This window comes from Pisolithus orientalis (genome assembly GCF_024613125.1).
Source record: "Pisolithus orientalis strain OTSU chromosome Unknown F5J12scaffold_14, whole genome shotgun sequence".
Lineage (NCBI taxonomy): Eukaryota > Fungi > Basidiomycota > Agaricomycetes > Boletales > Pisolithaceae > Pisolithus > Pisolithus orientalis.
The window spans coordinates 688,298-707,997 of NW_026260795.1; the positions used below are offsets into that span (position 1 = coordinate 688,298).

At 47.2% G+C, this 19,700-nt stretch overlaps 4 protein-coding genes across 4 annotated transcripts; 2 read left to right on the forward strand and 2 right to left on the reverse strand.

Annotated features, from left to right (window-relative positions):
- Nucleotides 1-2,110: 2,110 nt before the first annotated feature.
- On the forward strand, nucleotides 2,111-4,384 carry F5J12DRAFT_782902 (uncharacterized protein; the record flags this gene model as incomplete). The annotated part of the gene is made up of 9 exons (XM_051742781.1): nucleotides 2,111-2,195; nucleotides 2,388-2,438; nucleotides 2,497-2,543; nucleotides 2,775-2,942; nucleotides 2,990-3,126; nucleotides 3,182-3,236; nucleotides 3,283-3,681; nucleotides 3,728-3,852; nucleotides 3,904-4,384. The coding sequence occupies 9 exons, from the start codon at nucleotides 2,111-2,113 to the stop codon at nucleotides 4,382-4,384; spliced, it is 1,548 nt and encodes a 515-aa protein (XP_051600022.1).
- A 615-nt stretch (nucleotides 4,385-4,999) lies between these two features.
- On the reverse strand, nucleotides 5,000-5,843 carry F5J12DRAFT_782903 (uncharacterized protein; the record flags this gene model as incomplete). Its single annotated transcript, XM_051742782.1, has 2 exons — nucleotides 5,000-5,207; nucleotides 5,434-5,843. 2 exons carry the CDS (start codon nucleotides 5,841-5,843, stop codon nucleotides 5,000-5,002), a joined length of 618 nt encoding a protein of 205 aa, XP_051600023.1.
- Nucleotides 5,844-16,794: 10,951 nt separating this feature from the next.
- On the reverse strand, nucleotides 16,795-17,720 carry F5J12DRAFT_721093 (uncharacterized protein; the record flags this gene model as incomplete). The annotated part of the gene is given in 5 exon segments (XM_051741285.1): nucleotides 16,795-17,020; nucleotides 17,071-17,086; nucleotides 17,101-17,315; nucleotides 17,388-17,483; nucleotides 17,542-17,720. The coding sequence occupies 5 exon segments, from the start codon at nucleotides 17,718-17,720 to the stop codon at nucleotides 16,795-16,797; spliced, it is 732 nt and encodes a 243-aa protein (XP_051600024.1).
- Nucleotides 17,721-18,169: 449 nt separating this feature from the next.
- F5J12DRAFT_892841 (uncharacterized protein) lies at nucleotides 18,170-19,668 on the forward strand (the record flags this gene model as incomplete). The annotated part of the gene is made up of 4 exons (XM_051747604.1): nucleotides 18,170-18,314; nucleotides 18,357-18,577; nucleotides 18,632-18,820; nucleotides 18,871-19,668. The coding sequence occupies 4 exons, from the start codon at nucleotides 18,170-18,172 to the stop codon at nucleotides 19,666-19,668; spliced, it is 1,353 nt and encodes a 450-aa protein (XP_051600025.1).
- Between the last annotated feature and the right edge of the window lie 32 nt (nucleotides 19,669-19,700).

The window sequence follows — 19,700 nt, forward strand, 5'->3', positions numbered from 1 at the left end:
GCTTAACTTACCTTGTATCATGAACAAAGGCACAACTCATGGAAAGTAATAGTAATCCCCCAGTACCCTAAGTAGAGAAGCTGGCCCACATGAGTGGGCACAGATGAAAATCCCCCAGATCCCAAGTTGCTAGCACACATGAGTGGACATAGACAAGAACCCCCAGAACCCCATAGATAACAAAAATCCCCCAGAACCCACAAGGTCCCCCAGTCAGATGTCATGCTGGCCAGGCACAACAGATGACTGAGGGACTTCCCTCCCCTTTCCAGTGCCTGCAGTACACTTTCAAGGGGGAGGGAATCTGCAAAGGCAAGGAGGATCAGAAAAAGAAGAAAAAAAAGACAAACCTTGGGAACAAAATTGTGACAAGGGACTTGTGGGTTGACAAGGAGGGTCAAGGGAGGTGGGAGGGAGCATTGAGGGGGGAGGGAGCATTGAGGGGGGAGGGAAAGTGACAAAGGTGTGTTGTCAGCATGCATGCCAGGTTTATAAGGGAACATGTTGTTTGTGTTTATTTGCTGTGCCATTGAATGCTATTGGCAAATGCTGTCAGTTGCGAGTGAATTAGCCACTGGTTGTTGTGCTGGCTATTTGCTCCTGTGCTACAGGTACTGGATATTTGGTCCCATACTACAGGTATTTGGTCCTGTACCTGACATCCAGTACAGGTACTGGATATTTGGTCCTGTACTGGACATTCAGTCCAGTGTTCCCAATATGCCAAGATCACTGACCAACCAATTGCAGGCAGGGCTCTCAGCTGCCCATTGTGATTGTGAAATCATGTGTCATGTGTCACCATTCAGTATTAAGTAGAATGGCCACTGATCCAGCACAAATCTCCTAATCAACTTATCATTATTATTGACAAGTGATGCCTTAATACAAAGCTATTGTATATTGTACTTGGTATGCAAAATTGGTGACTGCATGACTGAATGTCACTTGCCATCTGGATCACCAGAGTTACATACAATTTGTTTGATCACTTGCTGAGGGCCAGTGACATGTGTCACTGCAGAGTGGAATTACTGATGTTAATTCAGATCAATTAATATTGATTACCATACACTGGTTCCACTGCTAATCTGCAAAACTACCTGAGGGGCTGTATGAAAGAGTGATGTGTCACATTGTGACACATTCACTGCACAGGGTCCACATCAGGCATTTGGTTCCTCAGTCATGTCACTTATCCCCAGAACTATCCCCATGTGTGTCTGGGCCACTGGAGCAAAGACTGCATGTAACAGATCCCCTCAGACAAGATAATAACCATTTTTGGTAATAATCTGCATAGTTACTATTGCCAGTAGGAATTACATATGGATGAATACAGTTTTTGTGAGCAAAGATTGGTGGATCTGCATTACAGGTACAGGCACAATTTGATTTCAATGAGCTGAAATACCAGGCTGCCACCAACATACTCATTTGATGTTGGCTCTACTGTGACATCAGCCATCCCATCAGCCTGGCATCCAATGCATCAGTTGCCCAGTGACTCAATCACTTGTCCCCTGTGTTCACTGGAGCAAAGACCACATGTAGCACTAGTACATCTGCAAAACTACCCAAGGGAATGAGCAGGTTATACCTGCCTCTGTTTGGAAGTGACTTGTTGTAAGACTCACTGAGACACTTGTTGGCCAATGAGAGGGCTCACTCAAGTGCAAACAAGCTGTTAACAGCTGCATTGTGTAGCTGTTTCCCAGATGTAGGACCAGTTAATAACCATTTTTGGTAATAATGTATATAGTTTCTATTGCCAGTAGGAGTTACATATGGATGAACACACAGTTTTTTGTGAACAAAGATGATTGGTGGATCCAAATTACCAGTACAGGCACAATGTGATTTGAATGAGCTGAAGTACTGGGCTGCTGCCAATCAGCATTCAATGTCAGCCCCACCAGCTGTCCCATCAACCCAGCATCCAACCTTCAGCTCTGCAATCACATTGCTTATCCCATGAGTGTCTCATTCCCCTGTTCACCTGTCATGTGACCTCACCACACATGCCACAACAGCCTGAGCAGCTGCACCCAAGCTTCATAAATACTGTTTCCCTTTCGACCATCCCCCTCCCTCCATTTGCCACCTTTCCATGCTGAAAAAAAGTTGCATGCTCTTGGCACTGTGTTCCCCCCCCTCACCCTCTTCCCCTCCCCATTTTCCAAACCAAAAAAATGGTATGTGATTTCTTTCTCCACATCCTTTCACTAATGTTTTTTGTTTTCATCTAGCTTCATAATTCTTGGGTGTTGGTTCCCCCCCCCCCCTCCTCTCCTCAGCACTGTCCACCCAAAAACAAAAGTACATGATTTTTTAATTCTTTTTCAGGTGCATCTCCCCCCCTACTCACCACTTTTCTTTTCATATAGCTTCATCATCTCCCCCCTTCCTCCCACCCACTCTGTCCAAGCCAAAACAAGGTATGTAAGTCTAAGCTGCCTCTCACATTTATCCTAGCTCACTGACAGGTCTTCTTAGCTGCTCCCTCCCTCTCCCACCACCCTCTGTGTCATACACAAAATAAAGTAAGTCATCCTACCTACTTTGCCCCTGTCTTCCTTGTCTAGAAGTGTACACACTTATGTATCTATATGTATGTAACCATGTAATAATCATTCAATCTAATATACACATTTATATTGATAATTCCATTCCTTGTTCCATTATATTCCCAGTCAGCTGTGGTTTACCCATGTTCTGTCATTGTCTCCCTCCCCCAAGTATTTGGTTGCATGGTACTGACCTTGTGCTGCTAGACTACCATGGCAAGGACAAAGCAAACTTCCAAGAGGAATGTTGGTGACAAGCCTGGCAGAGTCTCTCTGGTCAATTTACAAGCCAAGGAGCAACAAGCTGCCCAGGCTGCCAATGCCAATGCCATCAGGGCTGCACTTCAAGTCAAGAAGAGGAGGATAAGGAATTCTGTGAGTTTGCTCTTTCCTCTGATCATGATATTCATATCTTCTTTCAGTTCTGTCTCATGTGTAGGGATGGGGGCACTTTATGGGAGTGTGATGTCATGGGCTGCTGGAGGGTGGTCTGCAACAAGTGTCTGGTGGTTCCAGAGGATTCCCTTCAACAGATCACCCAGCCTGGTGTCTCCTTTAGGTATGTTCACCCACCACCCTATTTCATCACCTCAAGTCCTTTTGTTTCTCCTTAGGTGTGTCAGTTGTCATTGGAAGAGGACCAGACATGGAACTCCTCAGCCCTACTATGTAGGTCCATCCAAACTTCCCCCATCCAGCCTAACTCCAAATACAGGGCTTCTATCTGGGTGATGAGCATGTCCTCAGCAAGCCCCCTGCTATCATGGGCACATTCCAGCATGCCACCACCTCTGAAGTGGCTACCCTTTCCACAGCCATCATCCACCTTCACCTGGATGGCTTGACCCTGGACCCTGACCCAGTCCATATCATCCAATCCATGATACAAGGGTATTTCAAACAAGAGGGCACTTACAATTTTGCACAGTTGCCTTATGACTTGGGAACTCAGGAGTCTAGGGCTGCCTATGAAACTGCAGCTGAAGTGCTCTCTTCCTTCCTGGCCCCTTATGGAAGGGTGGTTCTCTTCTTCACTACCCACAGTGAAGAACAAAGTGGGGATCTCTTTGCTGGAAGTAGGGATGGGCAGGTATTTGTCTCAAGGGTCTTTGAGGTGAGTCACCATTTCTCAATCTTTACTCTCACCTCACCATCTCCAGGTTTTAGAGGCTCTCCTCACACCCCTCTCCAAGGTTGTTGAGGGAGGTAACCTCATCTTCCTGGTGTGTGGATATCTGGTCAAGCATGAGGAGAGTTTCCAAGACCTCAAGTCAGCCATGAACCAGTAAGTGTCCTCTCCATCTGAGCACTTATTTATCACTCATCACCATTCCAGCTTCAAGCCAAGGTCAATGCTCCTCTTTGATGCAGACAGGTTACTCCCTGTCAACACCATTCCTTTCCTCATGAGTGTTTTGGACATTACCATCCTCCAAGGCTTTCAACAGATGGATAAGACAGTCAAGGCTGCCCTCAAGGACTGTGGGGTGCTGGGTAGACACTCAAACATCACCCTCATGTTTTGGGGGTCTCAAGGAGGGAGGGTATTGGTGGAAAGGTACATTTGGACTGACAAGTTCATCAAACCTTGGGGTCAGAACTTGCCTGCTCAATGCCATCAGTGTGGGAGCATACAAGAATGGCTGGCTGCTAGTGCTGATTCAACTTATTCCTATCAGTGCCAGTATCCTGATTGTGGGAAGGACTTGGAGGGGACTGCATTGCCACCCAAAACTTATACCATTTCTATGCCTCAAGGAGCCAAAAAATTACTAGATGGAAAAAAGTCATCTGCATGGTTGGTAGAAATTTTGTAAAATACATATACCTCCACAGTACATAAAAGATGGACTGTTTATGAAGAATGAATCCAATGATATGGCCCATACTGCAAGAATGTCCCATCTTTCCTAAGAAAATATGTTAAAAATTATAGAAGAAACAGATCCTTGTTTATTCTGGAGGTTTTGCAGCTGATATGCATATATAATTTTGTATGTCTGCTGCATGCTTTGCTAATGCTGGGTTGGGCTTAAGTGAGGTTAGAGGGAGCTCACCCATGAAATGGTGATGTTGGCTAACACCCCTTCTAGGGAGCTCCCTCATGCTGGGGCTAGGTCAGCCACTACCACTTCCAGGGGGCTGGGCCATGCTTAGGTGATGTCAGCCAACACCACTTCCAGGGAGCTCCCCCATGCTGAGGCTGCATCAGCTGATACCACTTCCAGGGGGCTCATCCATGCTTAGGTGATGCAGCCAACACCCCTTCCAGGGAGCTCCCTCATGCTGAGGCTAGGTTGGCCAACACCACTTCCAGGGAGCTCCCTCATGCTGAGGCTAGGTTGGCTGACACCACTTCTAGGGAGCTCACCCATGAAATGGTGATGTCAGCTGACACCCCTTCTAGGGAGCTCCCTCATGCTGAGGCTAAGTCAGCCACTACCACTTCCAGGGAGCTCCCTCATGCTGAGGCTAGGTTGGCTGACACCACTTCTAGGGAGCTCACCCATGAAGTGGTGATGTCGACCAACACCCCTTCTAGGGAGCTCCCTCATGCTGAGGCTAGGTCGGCCACTACCACTTCCAGGGGGCTCCCTCATGCTGAGGCTAGGTTGGCTGACACCACTTCTAGGGAGCTCACTCATGAAGTGGTGATGTCAGCTGACACCCCTTCTAGGGAGCTCCCTCATGCTGAGGCTAGGTTGGCTGCTACCACTTCCAGGGGGCTGGGCCATGCTCAGGTGATGTCAGCTAACACCACTTCTAGGGGGCTCCCCCATGCTGAGACTGTGTCAGCTGATACCACTTCCAGGGGGCTCCCTCATGCTGAGGCTAGGCCAGCTGGCACCCCTCTCAGGGGGCTCACCCATCCAGGGTAGGTTGGCCAATGCCACCTTTAGGCAGTCCCATGAGCTGTGGCCAACCCACTTTGAGGGCCATTGGCTGACATTGGTTAGTCCCACTTTCAGGGTGAATGTACACTTCAGGTGTCCCAGTTTCAGGACTTTGGTTGACTGAATTATGTGGCTGCAGCCCACCCTGGAGGGCTATAGCATGCTCTGGAGTGCTCCAGAATGCTATGGTTTGCTCTGGCACATGTGCTACAGTGTGCTCCAGAGGGCCATGGCATGCTCTGGCATTTGCTTTGGAGTGGCTGGCATGCCACAGTTCACTTTGGAACATATGCTGCAGCTCACCCTGGAGGGCCATGGCATGCTCTGGAGTGCTCTGAAATGCTATGGTATGCTCCATCATATGTGCCCCAGATTGCCACATGGTGCCAATCTACATATGCTGTAGCATACAACACTACACTGCTGAGCTATCCCAAAGCATGCTGAGGTCTTGTGCCAACTTCCAGTGCTGATCTACACATGCCACAGCATGCCACTGGATAGGTGACATCTCACACTAGGCTACTCCAGGTACTACAAGGACAATTTGATTGTGGCCTACTCATGTGTTATTTGATAATAGAAGCTGGGCTGGTCCATACAGCAGGGGGATGACTCAATGTAGGGCTTGACCCCCACTGGCCTGTGGGACATGGCCAATTGTCAGCCTCTGCTGGCCCTGTCATACAGTACAATGTAGGTACATTATGTGGATGCCCAGCCTTTTATAGGCCAGTTAGGCCATACACATGGACTATGTGAAGTCGACATGGATTGGCAATAAGTCACCAGGCATCCCCTTCTCCCAATCTTGCTGCCTGTCCTGGTATTCCCTTCAAAAAGATTACCTTCTTAAGTGCTCATTGACAAAGGGGATCAGAACCAATGACCATCCACATAATGAAGATACACAGATAAGTAAATATTATGACATACCTTGAGGTGCCAGAAGCTACACCTTGCATACATGATGAAAGGGGATTTCAAACAGATGCCTTCCTTGCTGCTGAACAGAAATCATTATGGGTCGTAGGGTTTGGTATGGACTTCCATTTCACCTTGTATTGTAAAATAGGTGCAGGTATTTGTGACCACAAGGCTGCCATGCTGGGTTTATCAATAAAGGAGGTGACAAATGATCCTGTAATAGACTGGAAGGAGGGGAAGTAAAGACCGTTCGAGCTGGGCCCTGGGCTCCCTTCAAATATCTTGCATACCCTGCACCTGTTGATGATGAAGGGACTCAATAACCATTGGATGATTGTCATGCAAATACTTTGTGGCTTGCAAGCTGTGATCCATTGGAGGATATCATATCATACCAATAGTGGCCAAGGCAGAAGGGATGAAACAACATGCTCTCTGACAACAGTGTGGTAAAATTACTGTCACAAAGCAGACAATGACTGAGGAATAATGATATACTGCTGCCCCTCACCCCTGTATTGTTTCTGGAAAGGTTAGGCAAAGGCTTTGACAATAACATAGGTTTTGCACAGCCAATCCAAGCTTGGGATATGCCTTCTGGGATTGTTTGTAATAGCTGCCTACTCTTCAAGACACACATCCATCTTGGGAGTGACCTGGTAATATATCCATTGCACATGAAACACTTACAAAAAGCACCACATCACATTCAATGCCTTATACATTCCAACCATGTCTTCAACTAGAAAGCAGTAATTACTGTCATATCAAAACCACAGCTCCAACTCAACCTGACATTCAATAAGCTCGTCCAACCACCACAGGCATTGATGACAGAGATAGAGCTCACCCCTGAAATTAACTCTTCCACTTTCCTGATAAAGAGTGTTCCAAATTCTCACATCCCCCTGGGTGCTGACACAGAACAGTGAGAGCAATTGCACTGGAAAACTGTCTGTATAGCTTTCTCCACATTTTGTAGGATAGTTTTCACACACAGCTTGTCCTGCAAATCCAGGAAAGTGGCATCTATGAAAGCTTCCCACCATTGGGCAACTCCATATCCATAAAGCATTGGGTACCTTCCAGAAGTTGACCACTGGCAACAGTTATTATAACCATTGGACTGTAAAGCAGCCATCCAATGGGCAGTGCTTGACTGAGGGTATTCAGTTGTTATCCAAGAGAAGTTGTTCTTTAAAGCCTGAATGGCAGTGCCACATTTCAATGGTATGTCAGCAATGTGAGGAGTTCAGTGGAAGTAATCAACTCAATCTCTTCAAACCACATGGGAATCAGAGGCTCCCAGAGGGTATATTTAGCTGCTAGAATGCACTTGTCTTGCAAACAAGCATGGCACATGATGGAAAAGCAGCAAAGTGAATTTTTCTCCAATATCTTGGGGTTGAAGAGGGATTTGCATACAGTCCTCTCAATTGCATCAAGGGAATACTTTTTGGCAGCTTCAAGTACATTTACAACATCTTTGAAATCCTCGAGGGCAGGATCATCTGCCAGAGTGCAGGGATAGCAGAAGTGGAGTGGGTCTAGCTGTTATGCCCACATCAGGGGTCGTTCCTTTTTTGACTTCTCACAGTCATGTGCATCACATGCCTAGTCATGTCTCTAATAGTTGTCACCATCCTAGGGGCTCATATGCTTCAAAGCCTGCCTGGGTCCCCCACTGTCAAGGTATTTCCAATACCTGTTGAGACTGCACTCCCACTTTGATCCAGTATTCCACTGCCCTCTCTGATGGATGACATGTTACTTTCTTGTTCCAGTTGACTCTTTTCTGACTCATTTATGTTGCTCATATGTTGTACTATAGATCCAGTGTCTGGCTCCTCGCTGTGCATTGATTGTGCAGCTGGTATAGCCTTCATTCCCCTGCCTACCCCCATTATATGACACCATATGACTCCCTTTGACTTATCCATTTGTCTGATTGTTTTGTTGATTACTGCAGATATGCGTCACAACGCACCTCGTTGTGACTGGTATGGTACTCATGCTTAGGGGTATATAAACCCATGTACTCTACCTTGTATTCTCAGTTTTTCAATAGCTTGCAACTCAGCTAACTTCCTTTGCTTTTGTCCTCATTCCCTCCTCCTTGTGATCTCAAAGGAACTCACCAGAAGGAGCAAACCTCTGCCAGACCTCAGCAATATCTGAGCCATAGGGGTTACAACAAGTTCAGCCCATAGACTCCCCCTTGTGCACTTCATGCCTATTCCATTTGAAGAAGTCACTGCACTTGGGCATAACAAAATCAAAAAACTCAACTCACCCTCATCCCACTTGTTGAACAAGATTGAAAAGCACCCCTCTACTCTCAATCAAATCCACTGCTCTACAGGCAGCCACTAGGCTTTAATAGATCACCTCCCTAGTGCCAGTGCTCATGTCTCCCTACATGTAAAGTCACTCATGCACACACCAATACCCCTCTATGCTGACAGGTTTCTTTTGAGACATAAATCCTCCCTCAGCCTTCATTGTCACTACTTGTAAAAGTGTCTAACCTGCAGAAATCAAGGCCTCCAGTCCCTCCTTGACCTAACCTGCTTGGACTTGGTAGAAACCCACCTTTACTACCCATCCCTCTAGGACAGCTCGGTCCTTCAGTTACTGCAACAAATCCCCAGTTATCTTATCTATCCTGGTTCAGGGATTTGGAAGTCATGCTTAGTTCAGAAGAAGAAGATGATCAGAAGTCCAAGACTTCATTCGGATCAGTCCTCAAAGAAGAACAAGAAGCACACAATCAAGAAGAAATGTCCATGACAATCAGTCATGGAGATTCAGTTCCTGAAATGCCCCCAAGGACCATTTTGGAAGAGGAACTGAGACAGTGGTTGGAAGAACAAAGAGTCACAATGGCAGAGGAGCTCTGCCAGGCTATGCATGCAACTACAAGTGACCCATTCCCAACAGGTATGCCTACTGACTCAGCCTTGTGAGAATGGTATGGTAGGAACTTCAGAAAGGCTGTACCCCCAGAGCCATCCACTGGTGATGGCAGTAAGGGGAAAGCCAAAGCCAATGAGGACAATAACTACACAAGCTGCCCACCCAATGGAGGCTGGGAATTTAATGTCAGGCATCCCAGAGAATATGACAGAAGCCACAATGGGCTTCAGACCTAGATTATGCAGGTTGAAGGTTATTTGAACCTGAACAAGCATGTTTACAACATGGAGTCCCTCAAAATTTCGTTTGTGCTCACGTACATGACCAATGGCACAGCTGTGTTGTTCACTGAGAACTATCAAAATGAAAACAAGATACTCGATGGGACAATCTACTACACTGACACCTTTCAAAGGTTCATTGAAAGGCTGAAGGCTACCTTCAAGTTGGGGGATCAAACCACCCTCACCATCTTATGTCTCTTGGACATCCAACAAGGCAAATGAGAACTTGAAGCCTACATTGCTGAGTTTACAGGACTTGTTAACAAGGCTCAACTCAAAGAAGAATCGCATGAAGCAGGGATCTTCTTTGGGAAAGGCTTAAACAAAGAATATTGCAACTGGGTTCTCAATTCTGGATGCACCCCTTCCACAGTCATAGAGTGGATACAGTGCACAGGAGAAGCTCAAACTGCTATCACTATGAAGCATATCCTAGAAGGGAAGGAATCTCAGTATGAATGCAAATTCATTCATTACTGCAGAGGTTCCCAAGATCCTGATGCAATGGACATCAACAAACATAAATGGAAAGTTAGACATTCTGGTTCGGAAATTAAATGCTTCAATTGTGGGGCCAAAGGTCACATCAAGTGTGACTGTAAAATCAAGGTCAAGACTCAATTGTCCAATGTCCACATGGTAGTAGCCAAGGATGGCACAAAGACCACTTATGCTGGAGATCATGAGGCTAACACAGAGGAATGAAAGGTGTTGGGGTTGGGTTTTTAAAGGGGACTGATGAATCTCCTGCATCTCCTGCATTGGTCAGTCCTGTCTCTGTGTTATCTGCTAAATGTACTTCTATAGATGATGAATCAAATATGCGAATTTGTTCTCCTCTTGGGTTGGTCATTTTACTGGACTACAAGGCGGGAATATGGGCCTGTATTGACTCAGGCACAGAAGTCTCCCTCATCTCAGAGAAGATGGTCCAGAAGCTTCAGATCCTGATTTACCAGGTCGAAAAGAGGTTCAAAACGACCTTGTTCACTGGGAAGGATGAAGAATGGGTAACTCACAAAGTGACCCTGAAGATGGAGATCAAGGAGTGCACTGTTTGAGTCAAGTGTTATGTAGGCCCCCTCATTGGAAAAGAACATGTCCTTCTCAGGGATGCCATTTCTCAAGGAGTTCAAACCAAGGATGAACTGGGAAACCAGCAAAATTACCTGCCAGGATGATGGGTATGTATATCCCAAAAGATCTGATCATTTCATAAAACAGGTAGTGCTGGTTGGCATGAACAATCCAAAGGAATCTTCTGGCCTGTCCCCTGAAGTGGTAAAAATGGATTTGGGTGAAACCCCCAAGATTAAAAATAACAAAACTACCTTATCCACAGAACTTGAAGCAGTCTTGGCAACAGGAAAGAAGGAAGTCAAGCTTCCAGAAATATACAAGGTGTTTGCCAAGGTGTTTGCAGAAGACAACATACCTCTTCTGGCACATCAGCTGGGATTAGATCACAAAATCTGACTTTGTGAAGACTTCAAACCAAAGAAGGCAATGGTATATCCTATGTCTCCTGATGAACTTAAAGTTTTAGATGAGTTCCTGGATGAAAATCTTAAATGCAAGAAGATTTGACCATTGACTTTGCTGCAAGTGGCACCAGTATTCTTTGTGGCAAAAAAAGACAGAAAGAAGCAGTTAATTCAAGACTACCGCTACCTCAACTCATTTACAGTCCTGGATGCCCACCCTCTGCCAAATGCACAGGCCCTATTTGATGAACTAGTCAAATCAAAATATTATGCCAAGTTTGACATTCAATGGGGTTTTACCAATCTTTGGGTGAAAGAAGGTGATGAATGGAAAGGAGCATTTATCACACCCAGAGGGCTCTTCAAGCCCATGGTAATGTTCTTTGGCCAGTGTAACTCACCCCCTTCTTTCCAGAGATACATGGACAAAACCTTTGAACCTCAATGAGGAAAACAGGTAGGGTATATGGACAACATCACCATCCATGCCAAGACTAAAGAAGAACTTTGGGAATGGATTCACGAGTTCCTGAGGATCTGCCAAAAGGAAGGGTTATGCCTCAAGATCAGCAAGTGTGTCTTCAAGGCCAAAGAAATCGAATTCCTCAGAATGATAATAGGAAAAGGGCATATGGAGACTTTGCCAATGAAGACTGATGCCATTAGTACTTGGGAAGCCCCTGACAATCTTACCAGGCTTCACAGATTCCTTGGATTCTGTAATTTCTATTGCAAGTTCATCCCCTCCTTTTTGAGCATCACATGACCCCTTCACAATCTAACCAAGAAAGGGGTCTCCTACCAGTGGACTCTGGAACATGATGCCACATTTGAGAAATTGAAATCTTTGTTATGCTCATCTCCAGTCCTCACTATCCTGGACTTCTCGAAGCCCTTCACTCTCTTTACAGATGCTTCAAAGCTCAGTACCAGGACCATTCTCGCACAGAAAGGTGATGACAATGAGTGGCATCCCTGTTCCTACCTATCGCAGTCCCTGGTTGGTGCTGAACAGTGTTACCAAGTTTACGACTTGGAAATGTTGGCTGTTATCTGTGCCCTCAAGGCTTTCCGCCCCTACCTCCTATCCCCTGTCAAACCTATGGTGGTCTTTACTGACCACAAGAACTTGGAGTACTACCATGAGCCTCAACAGCTCACCCCTCATCAGGCCCGATGGGCTGCCACTATTCAGTCCTATCCTATCCAGTTCTCCTGGCAGGCTGGTCACCTACAGATCCCTGCCAACACTCTTTCTCAAAAAGGCACACTGGCAGAGCCTGCCCCTGTGGCCACGGTCCTTCCCCTGGACCTTTGGCTTTTGGAGGGGGTGGGTCCCCAGGTTTGCCTTGTTTCACCCTCTTTTTCAATTATGAAAACCCAAAAACAACTAAAAATTAACCATCTCACCTGCATCAGACATCTACCTGCATGGATCCAATGTTCCAAAAACAACTCAAAGCCATATTCTTGCCCAATTGAGGAAAAGCCAAAGGAGAATAGGCTGCTTGATGCTTGCCCTTTGAGGAAACCAATAAAAGGAGCATGGGGAGTTTACACTATATCTGTGGACCTGTATGAATGCATCAAGAACAATACACCAAAGGATTCAACAGGTCCAGAACCCAAAGATAACATTGCAGTTGTGGAAGATGGAACAAAATGGTTCAGAATGACTTGGTTGTAAATTCCACTGGAGGATCATCACCACTGCATGAGGTCATATCATGATCACAAGTCCACTGGACACCCCAGACAGAAGGTGATGTTTGCGAAAATACAGAAAGAAGTCTGGTGGGAAGGTATGGGAAAAGATATACAAGCTTACATGGCAGGTTGTCCTATGTGTCAGACCACCAAAGTGGTGACTCACCCACCTATGCCACCTGTTGTCCCACATGACACTCCCCAAACCGTGTTTCCATTCCAACAAATATCTATGGATCTCATCATGGATCTTCTGGTATCAGGAGAACAAGAATATGACTCTGTTCTCATGGTTGTTGATCAGGGGCTGTCCAAAGCTGCCCTGTTTGTTCCATGTCATAAAACAATTGACTCTGCTGGGATCGCCCAACTCTTCCATCAATTCATCTATTCCTGGTTCAGTGTCCTTGAATCGGTAATCTCAGATCATGGACCACAGTCCACCTCTTCCTTTACAAAGGAACTTTACAAAGCAATAGGGGTAATTCCCAAACTTTCGACAGGATATCACCTGCAGACCAATGGAGAAAGTGAACACATCAACCAAGAAGTGGAAGGATACCTCCACTTGTACTGCACTGAGGTGCCAAATTCCTGGGCAGCCAAACTCCCATCTGCAGAATTCACCCACAACTCTCGAGTCCACTCTGTCCATCAAATGACACCTTTCTCATTGCTCTTGGGATATGACCCATCCCCCTATCTGGAAAAGCAGCTCACCACAGTCCCCTCAGTAGATGAAAGGTTAGAAAGGCTAGCCTTGAACCACAATGTCACCATTCTTGTGCACAAGAAAGCACAGGACCTGATGCTGGAAAGAAGTTTGTCAGGGCTTCTAGAAGCCATAACCAGTGGTGCCTATCATCATCTTCTCCATCAACAGATCAGCAAGTTTCTCACCCTGCCCACTTCTTGACTTCTTGATCATATCTGCCTGAAGCAAGAGGAATCATTGGCTTCACATGAGGAGAATTGGATGGATCAGGAGAAGGTAGATGGGTGGAAGGCAATCGAGTTGACATATGTTGACTCTGGTGCCCTCTTTAAAGAGGTTGGTGTTTGTCTAGGAACTGGGACTCATTCCTCCACCTGGGAGGTGTTTCTACAAGATGTGTTGTGGGCCAGACTCCATAAACAGTATCATAATGCCATCCATGCCACCAATCCTCTCCCTGCAGCTCCCTTCATCCCCATCCCTCTGGACCAACTTCAGTTCTATCTCAGGGGCCAGTCCCCTGTCCTGGCTGACCATGTTCTCTACCAACACACATGTTTCCAGTGCCATTACCTGGGACATTGGTCATGCAACAATGGACATGGCTCCCACTTTACTCCGGCCCTCAAGGAGCCACCAACTTCATCACCATCATTGCCTGTCACCTCTTGCACTCGTTCCCACATCTATACTACCCACCAACCCCTTTCTGCACACCCCGCCAACATGCCTACCTCATCCTCAAGGGTCTGAAGACCTTAGAGGGGGGGTGATGTTATGCCTGCATCAGGGGTCTTTCCTTTTTTGACTTCTCATGGTCACATGCATCACATGCCTAGTCACACCTCTAATAGTTGTCACCATCCTAGGGGCTCATATGCTTCAAAGCCCACCCAGGTCCCCTGCTGTCAAGGTATTTCCAATACCTGTTGAGACTGCACTCCCACTTTGATCCAGTATTCCACCACCCTCTCTGATGGATGACATGTTACTTTCTTGTTCCAGTTGACTCTTTTCTGACTCATTTATGTTGCTCATATGTTGTACTATAGATCCAGTGTCTGGCTCCTCGCTGCACATTGATTGTGCAGCCAGTATAGCCTTCATTCCCCTGCCTACCCCCATCATATGACACCATATGACTCCCTTTGACTTATCCATTTGTCTGATTTTTTCATTGATTACTGCGGATACACATCGCAACATGCCTCATTGCGACTGGTATGGCACTCATGCTTAGGGGTATATAAACCCACATACTCTACCTTGTATTCTCAGTTTTTCAATAGCTTGCAACTCAGCTAACTTCCTTTGCTTTTGTCCTCATTCCCTCCTCCTTGTGATCTCAAAGGAACTCACCAGAAGGAGCAAACCTCTGCCAGACCTCAGCAATAACTGAGCCATAGGGGTTATGACAAGTTCAGCCTGTAGACTCCCCCTCATGTGCTTCGTGCCTATTCCATTTGAAGAAGTCACTGTGCTCAGGCATACACTAGCATCTTGCTGTCCTCTGAGACAGGAACAACTGGTAGTCCATCCTTGATTTCCATGTCTGTGCTCATCTCCTCTGATGGCTGGGGAAGATCAAAGAGGGTTTCAAAGAACAGGGATGCAAGAGAGAGGAACAGCTTGAAGATGTGGAAATCTATGTTGTCAGATGATCATAAAATTATGTCTGTCTTCTCATGGTCAAAGGACAGTGATGTGTAGGGAGTGAGACCTTGTGAGTCTGACATGCTATACTGCCACAGGTGAGTCATGTCAGACACTTGAATGATGAGGGAATGAACATGGACCTGGGCAAAGGCAGGAAACCTTGATGTCTCACTTTCATCTGTTAGCTCCCTGCCTTTATAGAAAATGAAACTATGTGCATGGCCATGTTTGTTGGTATGGCCCCTGCAAGTGAGGCCATGCCTCATGTATCTTCGAGTTTCCATTTTTGCAGTTGCACACACAAAAACCAAGAGGAATGTCCCAGTGCAGCTGAAATTTGCAGCACCAACACTATGGTTCATTGATCACTATGTATGAAATTCTGTAGTCATCCAATGAGCAGGCATTAGAAGACTTCACAACAGAACATGCAGGAAAGAGCCAAATGCATGCCCCCAAGTTATATCAGGTACAAGTCCATTGAGATGAAATCAAAACCTTTCCATGGACCCATCATAACTGCCAAACAGAGAATCCTACTTGCCTTTTGCCCCCCAGCATCCCAGCTTTGTGATAACTCTGCCTTTGGATGCAGTACGTACAACATGTGGAGAGTTTATTGATGGACAAAGATCCAATGATGGGTTTCAGAGGGTTAAGATCCGAAGGTTCAAGTAAACCAATGAGTGTGTGGCCCAAGGATGCAGCCCTACCATGGGCATATATGCACCACAAAAGATCACAGAGAGAATTTTGCCCTTGAAAATAGTTATGCCATGATGCATGGCAAACAGACAAGAGTAGGACTGCTGCTGCTTCTGATCCTGATGAGACGAGACTGGGGGCACTCACCCAGAAAGATGATCATGATATAGATAAGACACGTGCCAGAGCAAACAGCACTGAAATCTGTGGGGGAAGCACAATGCCATAAAAGAGAGATGAATGTTTGAACAGCATAATATAACCCTGTAGGTCAAAAATGTTGCTGTGAATGTTCAATCTGTCACACACCACACTTGGGATGCACTTTCAACAGAAGTCATTGGAAGAATCCGGACAGCATATCGAGCATAGAAGTCCTAACTTTCTGAGCTGTCTTGGTTAAAGGAGGTACCTCCGAGTCTGCTCGTTTGTATACCATGATGAACGATCGACAGGTACTGTCAACACGAAGGGAGTATGGACCCACTTCAGGGGGGTCAAAATTTATCATTGTGGTGATGCGACTATCCATTATCTCACATCAAAAGAACGAAGAGCTCCACGAGAACTCGCAGACGATTGGAACACACCATGTCCATCAGCTGGCCAAAGGATATGGGAAAAGGCAGTGTTGTCATTTCCTGAGGTCATTATGGTTGACCACCACTCCATGCAATCAGATGTCCCTTTGACAGCATGTCCTGAAATTGACCATCTGCACAGGTGCAGTCCCTCAGACTTTTCTATAGATAGTGCAGAAGGCTAGTTACGCAAGGCGTTGATAACGCAGTTGGACGTTGTCATGAATCGTGATCAAAGCCGCCGAACCTCGCTGAAAGAAGACACACCTTCCGAGCGCTAACTGACACAGCCAACCACTCAGTCAGCTTCCACACCCCGTTGTTTTAAATTAAGTGGAATAGGTATGAATGATCACAGCTACCACGCTGTCCGACACTTCACACGTCTTCGATAGAGTGCAACAGAGAGTACGATAACCAAAATCACAAAACCGCCAAGTACGGAACCCAGTGTTGCACCAAGGATGGTGACTTCGCTCACCCCACTCGACGTTTGAGCGCTTGTGGGGGTCGATGACGAAGTGAATAAAGGAGGGGAGCTAGATGACGGTAGTAGCGGCGAGGGCAAATATGAAGCTGTTGCACTGATGAATAGGACAAACGAGCGGTTACACGTTGTGTTGACCAACAAAACACAGAAGACGACGTGCCTAGAATTCGCAACAACCAATGTGATGGATTCGACAGTCAAACCGCGTGGGTAAGTCACCAGGAATAAAGGTGATACCCAAGGTTGTCGCTTGTGTTAGCGGAAGGCCAACAGCCGTGATGATGTTTATGGACGTGTTTACCATGCTCGTGATTGAGGTATCGCTTGGTTCAGCAGTGAGGGTAAAGTTTACAGTCGCATTGGACAGGGGGGACGGATAAAGATACAGACTCGAGGCTGTACGGACGAGTAGATCAGACGGCTTGCGATGCAAGGAGAAAATGATTTAATTGCCTCGGAACGTCAAAAACATCTGGGGTATCACATTCCCGGCTTGTGGTATCGGTCCATTGGTTGAAATCACTGTCGTAGAGGCCGAGGAGTCGTTGAGGAGTTGCCTGGTGTCGAGACGGCACGTTGGCAATTGAAGACTACTGAGAAACGGAACAAACCTACCATGGGCTGGTACAGCCAGAAACGACATCGGAAGAAGAACACAGAGGCGGGTTATAGATGATATCTGAATCGTTGCTGGAGAGGACGACGATCTGCTGGGCACATGCCTGGGATATCAGAGTGGTCGAGAAACAGAGACTCAGAACGAGCGAGACACAGGAAGCCAAGATTTGGACCATGCCCAAGCGTGGGCGTCGAAGGAGGGCTCCTCGTGCCCAAGTGCCAAGTGCGATCGCAGCGTAATTTCCTACAGTCACGCGCGGGGGTAATTCTGGAGAGACGCTCAGGCAGTCGACGACTCATCGACGAATCTAGTGATATATTATCTGATCCTGACCCGTCAATATTTCAATACCCGCCAATGCGAATGGGGACGTGAGACATACTTGCGACCTCATTCCAATATCCACGGCTGCGGGCATGCGGCGAGGCTGTGGCGGATGTTGGGCGGTTAGTGTGACATGCGTGACGTGTGACTGTGTGACACTCTGTGGTTATTGCTCGGACTCTCCTCCCAGTCTGCCAGCACAGCTGACGGCGACGAGGCCCAGCCTTCCACTCATTCCATTCACTCCTTTCGAATTGTTTCCACTCCTTACGAACACCCAGAAAAAAACAAAGCGTAGTCATGTCTGACCACTTCGATGTACAGAGACGCTCCTCCAACAATAAGATGCACCGCGGCCTCGCTGCTCGCTTCAGTCCAACGGCCTCCTTCGATACCGAAACGTCGTCTACTGACTCCCATTCCACCCCGTCAGCATCCGTTCAAGGTACGCCAATCTCAGTCTTATTATACTTGACCCTTACACCAGTCATATCAGTAGCTACTCCCACAACGACGGCCCAGGATGCTGGCAAAAATACCCCGACATCTGTGCAGACTTCATCCACTTCAAGCGCCGCACATGGCAATACATCGACCACTCCCACCACGACATCTTCAGCCTCAACAGCTTCCTCTGCTACCTCATCAGCAACCACTTCAACCGTTCCCACTTCAGCTGCACCCGCTGTAGTCACCGTTCACTCCACCGTACGATTCATCCTACTTTGTTCAGGCAACGTTCTTATCTTTTTTACTTTTCAGAGTCTAGTCAATTCTCCCTCCGCTTCTCTCTGGACTAGCAGCGTCGGCTCAGCTACCACACCTTCAACCGCTGTATCAGCAACATCGACCTCTTCTTCGAGTTCGGTTGACGTCACCGCCGTCGTTGGCGGTATTGCTGGTACGCTCGCTGGCCTCGCTATTCTTGGATTCCTCGTTATGTGGTTGATGGTATGTTTCAAACCAAAAATCCTCCTTTGTGGCTCATTTACTCGTTCTAGCGTCGCCGCAAGGAGAATTACGACGATGACTTTAATGCCAGCATATTCCGTCGCCAGTCTGCCATTCTGGTGGACGACCCACCCGCACCAAGTCACAACCCCCGGCCACCCACCATGATCGAACGCCACCTTCACAATGCTTCTCCGGCCCTTGCAGCCCAGCGCAACTTTTCCGGTCCCGGTTCCAATTTCTATGGCGGGTATGGCCAGCAGTCACTGGGTCCGGGAGAGGTCGTTCAGCCGGCTTACGGTCAACCCGTCATGGGATATGGGGACCCTGGACAACTCGCCCGACAGCCTTCGAACGCCGCATTCCTCACGCGTCAACCGAGTGCTATGACTGGATATGGTAACCCTGCCCAACTCGCTAGACAACCGTCTGGCGTCACTACCCTGAATCGCCAACGGAGTGCCGCCGGGTATGGCGCGACTCCTGAGGACAACGAGCCACATTACGTTGACCTTAATCGCTCCAGCGTGACGCCCTTCCAAGCCGCACAATATGCCGCTATCTCGCGCCACTTGAACGATATGGAACCGCGTTTACCACGCACATCGGATGACTTGAACCTTCCTCCACTTCCATCGCCGTTCGACAACCCGCCACAAGGAACTCCTCAAGCTTCAACTGCTGCGCTTCGTGCACCATCTCCGGTTCATTTTGCCTCTGGCGCTAACACTGTGGCTCACTCTTCCGAGACTCCGGCTCCGAGAACACGGGAGGTCACCACAGACGCGAATCGTCCCTCGTCTGCTTACACCGTCTACGAGGATGGTGACGCCTATGGTGGAATATAAATCCCGTGTTTTAAATTTCGCCTATCTTCTGT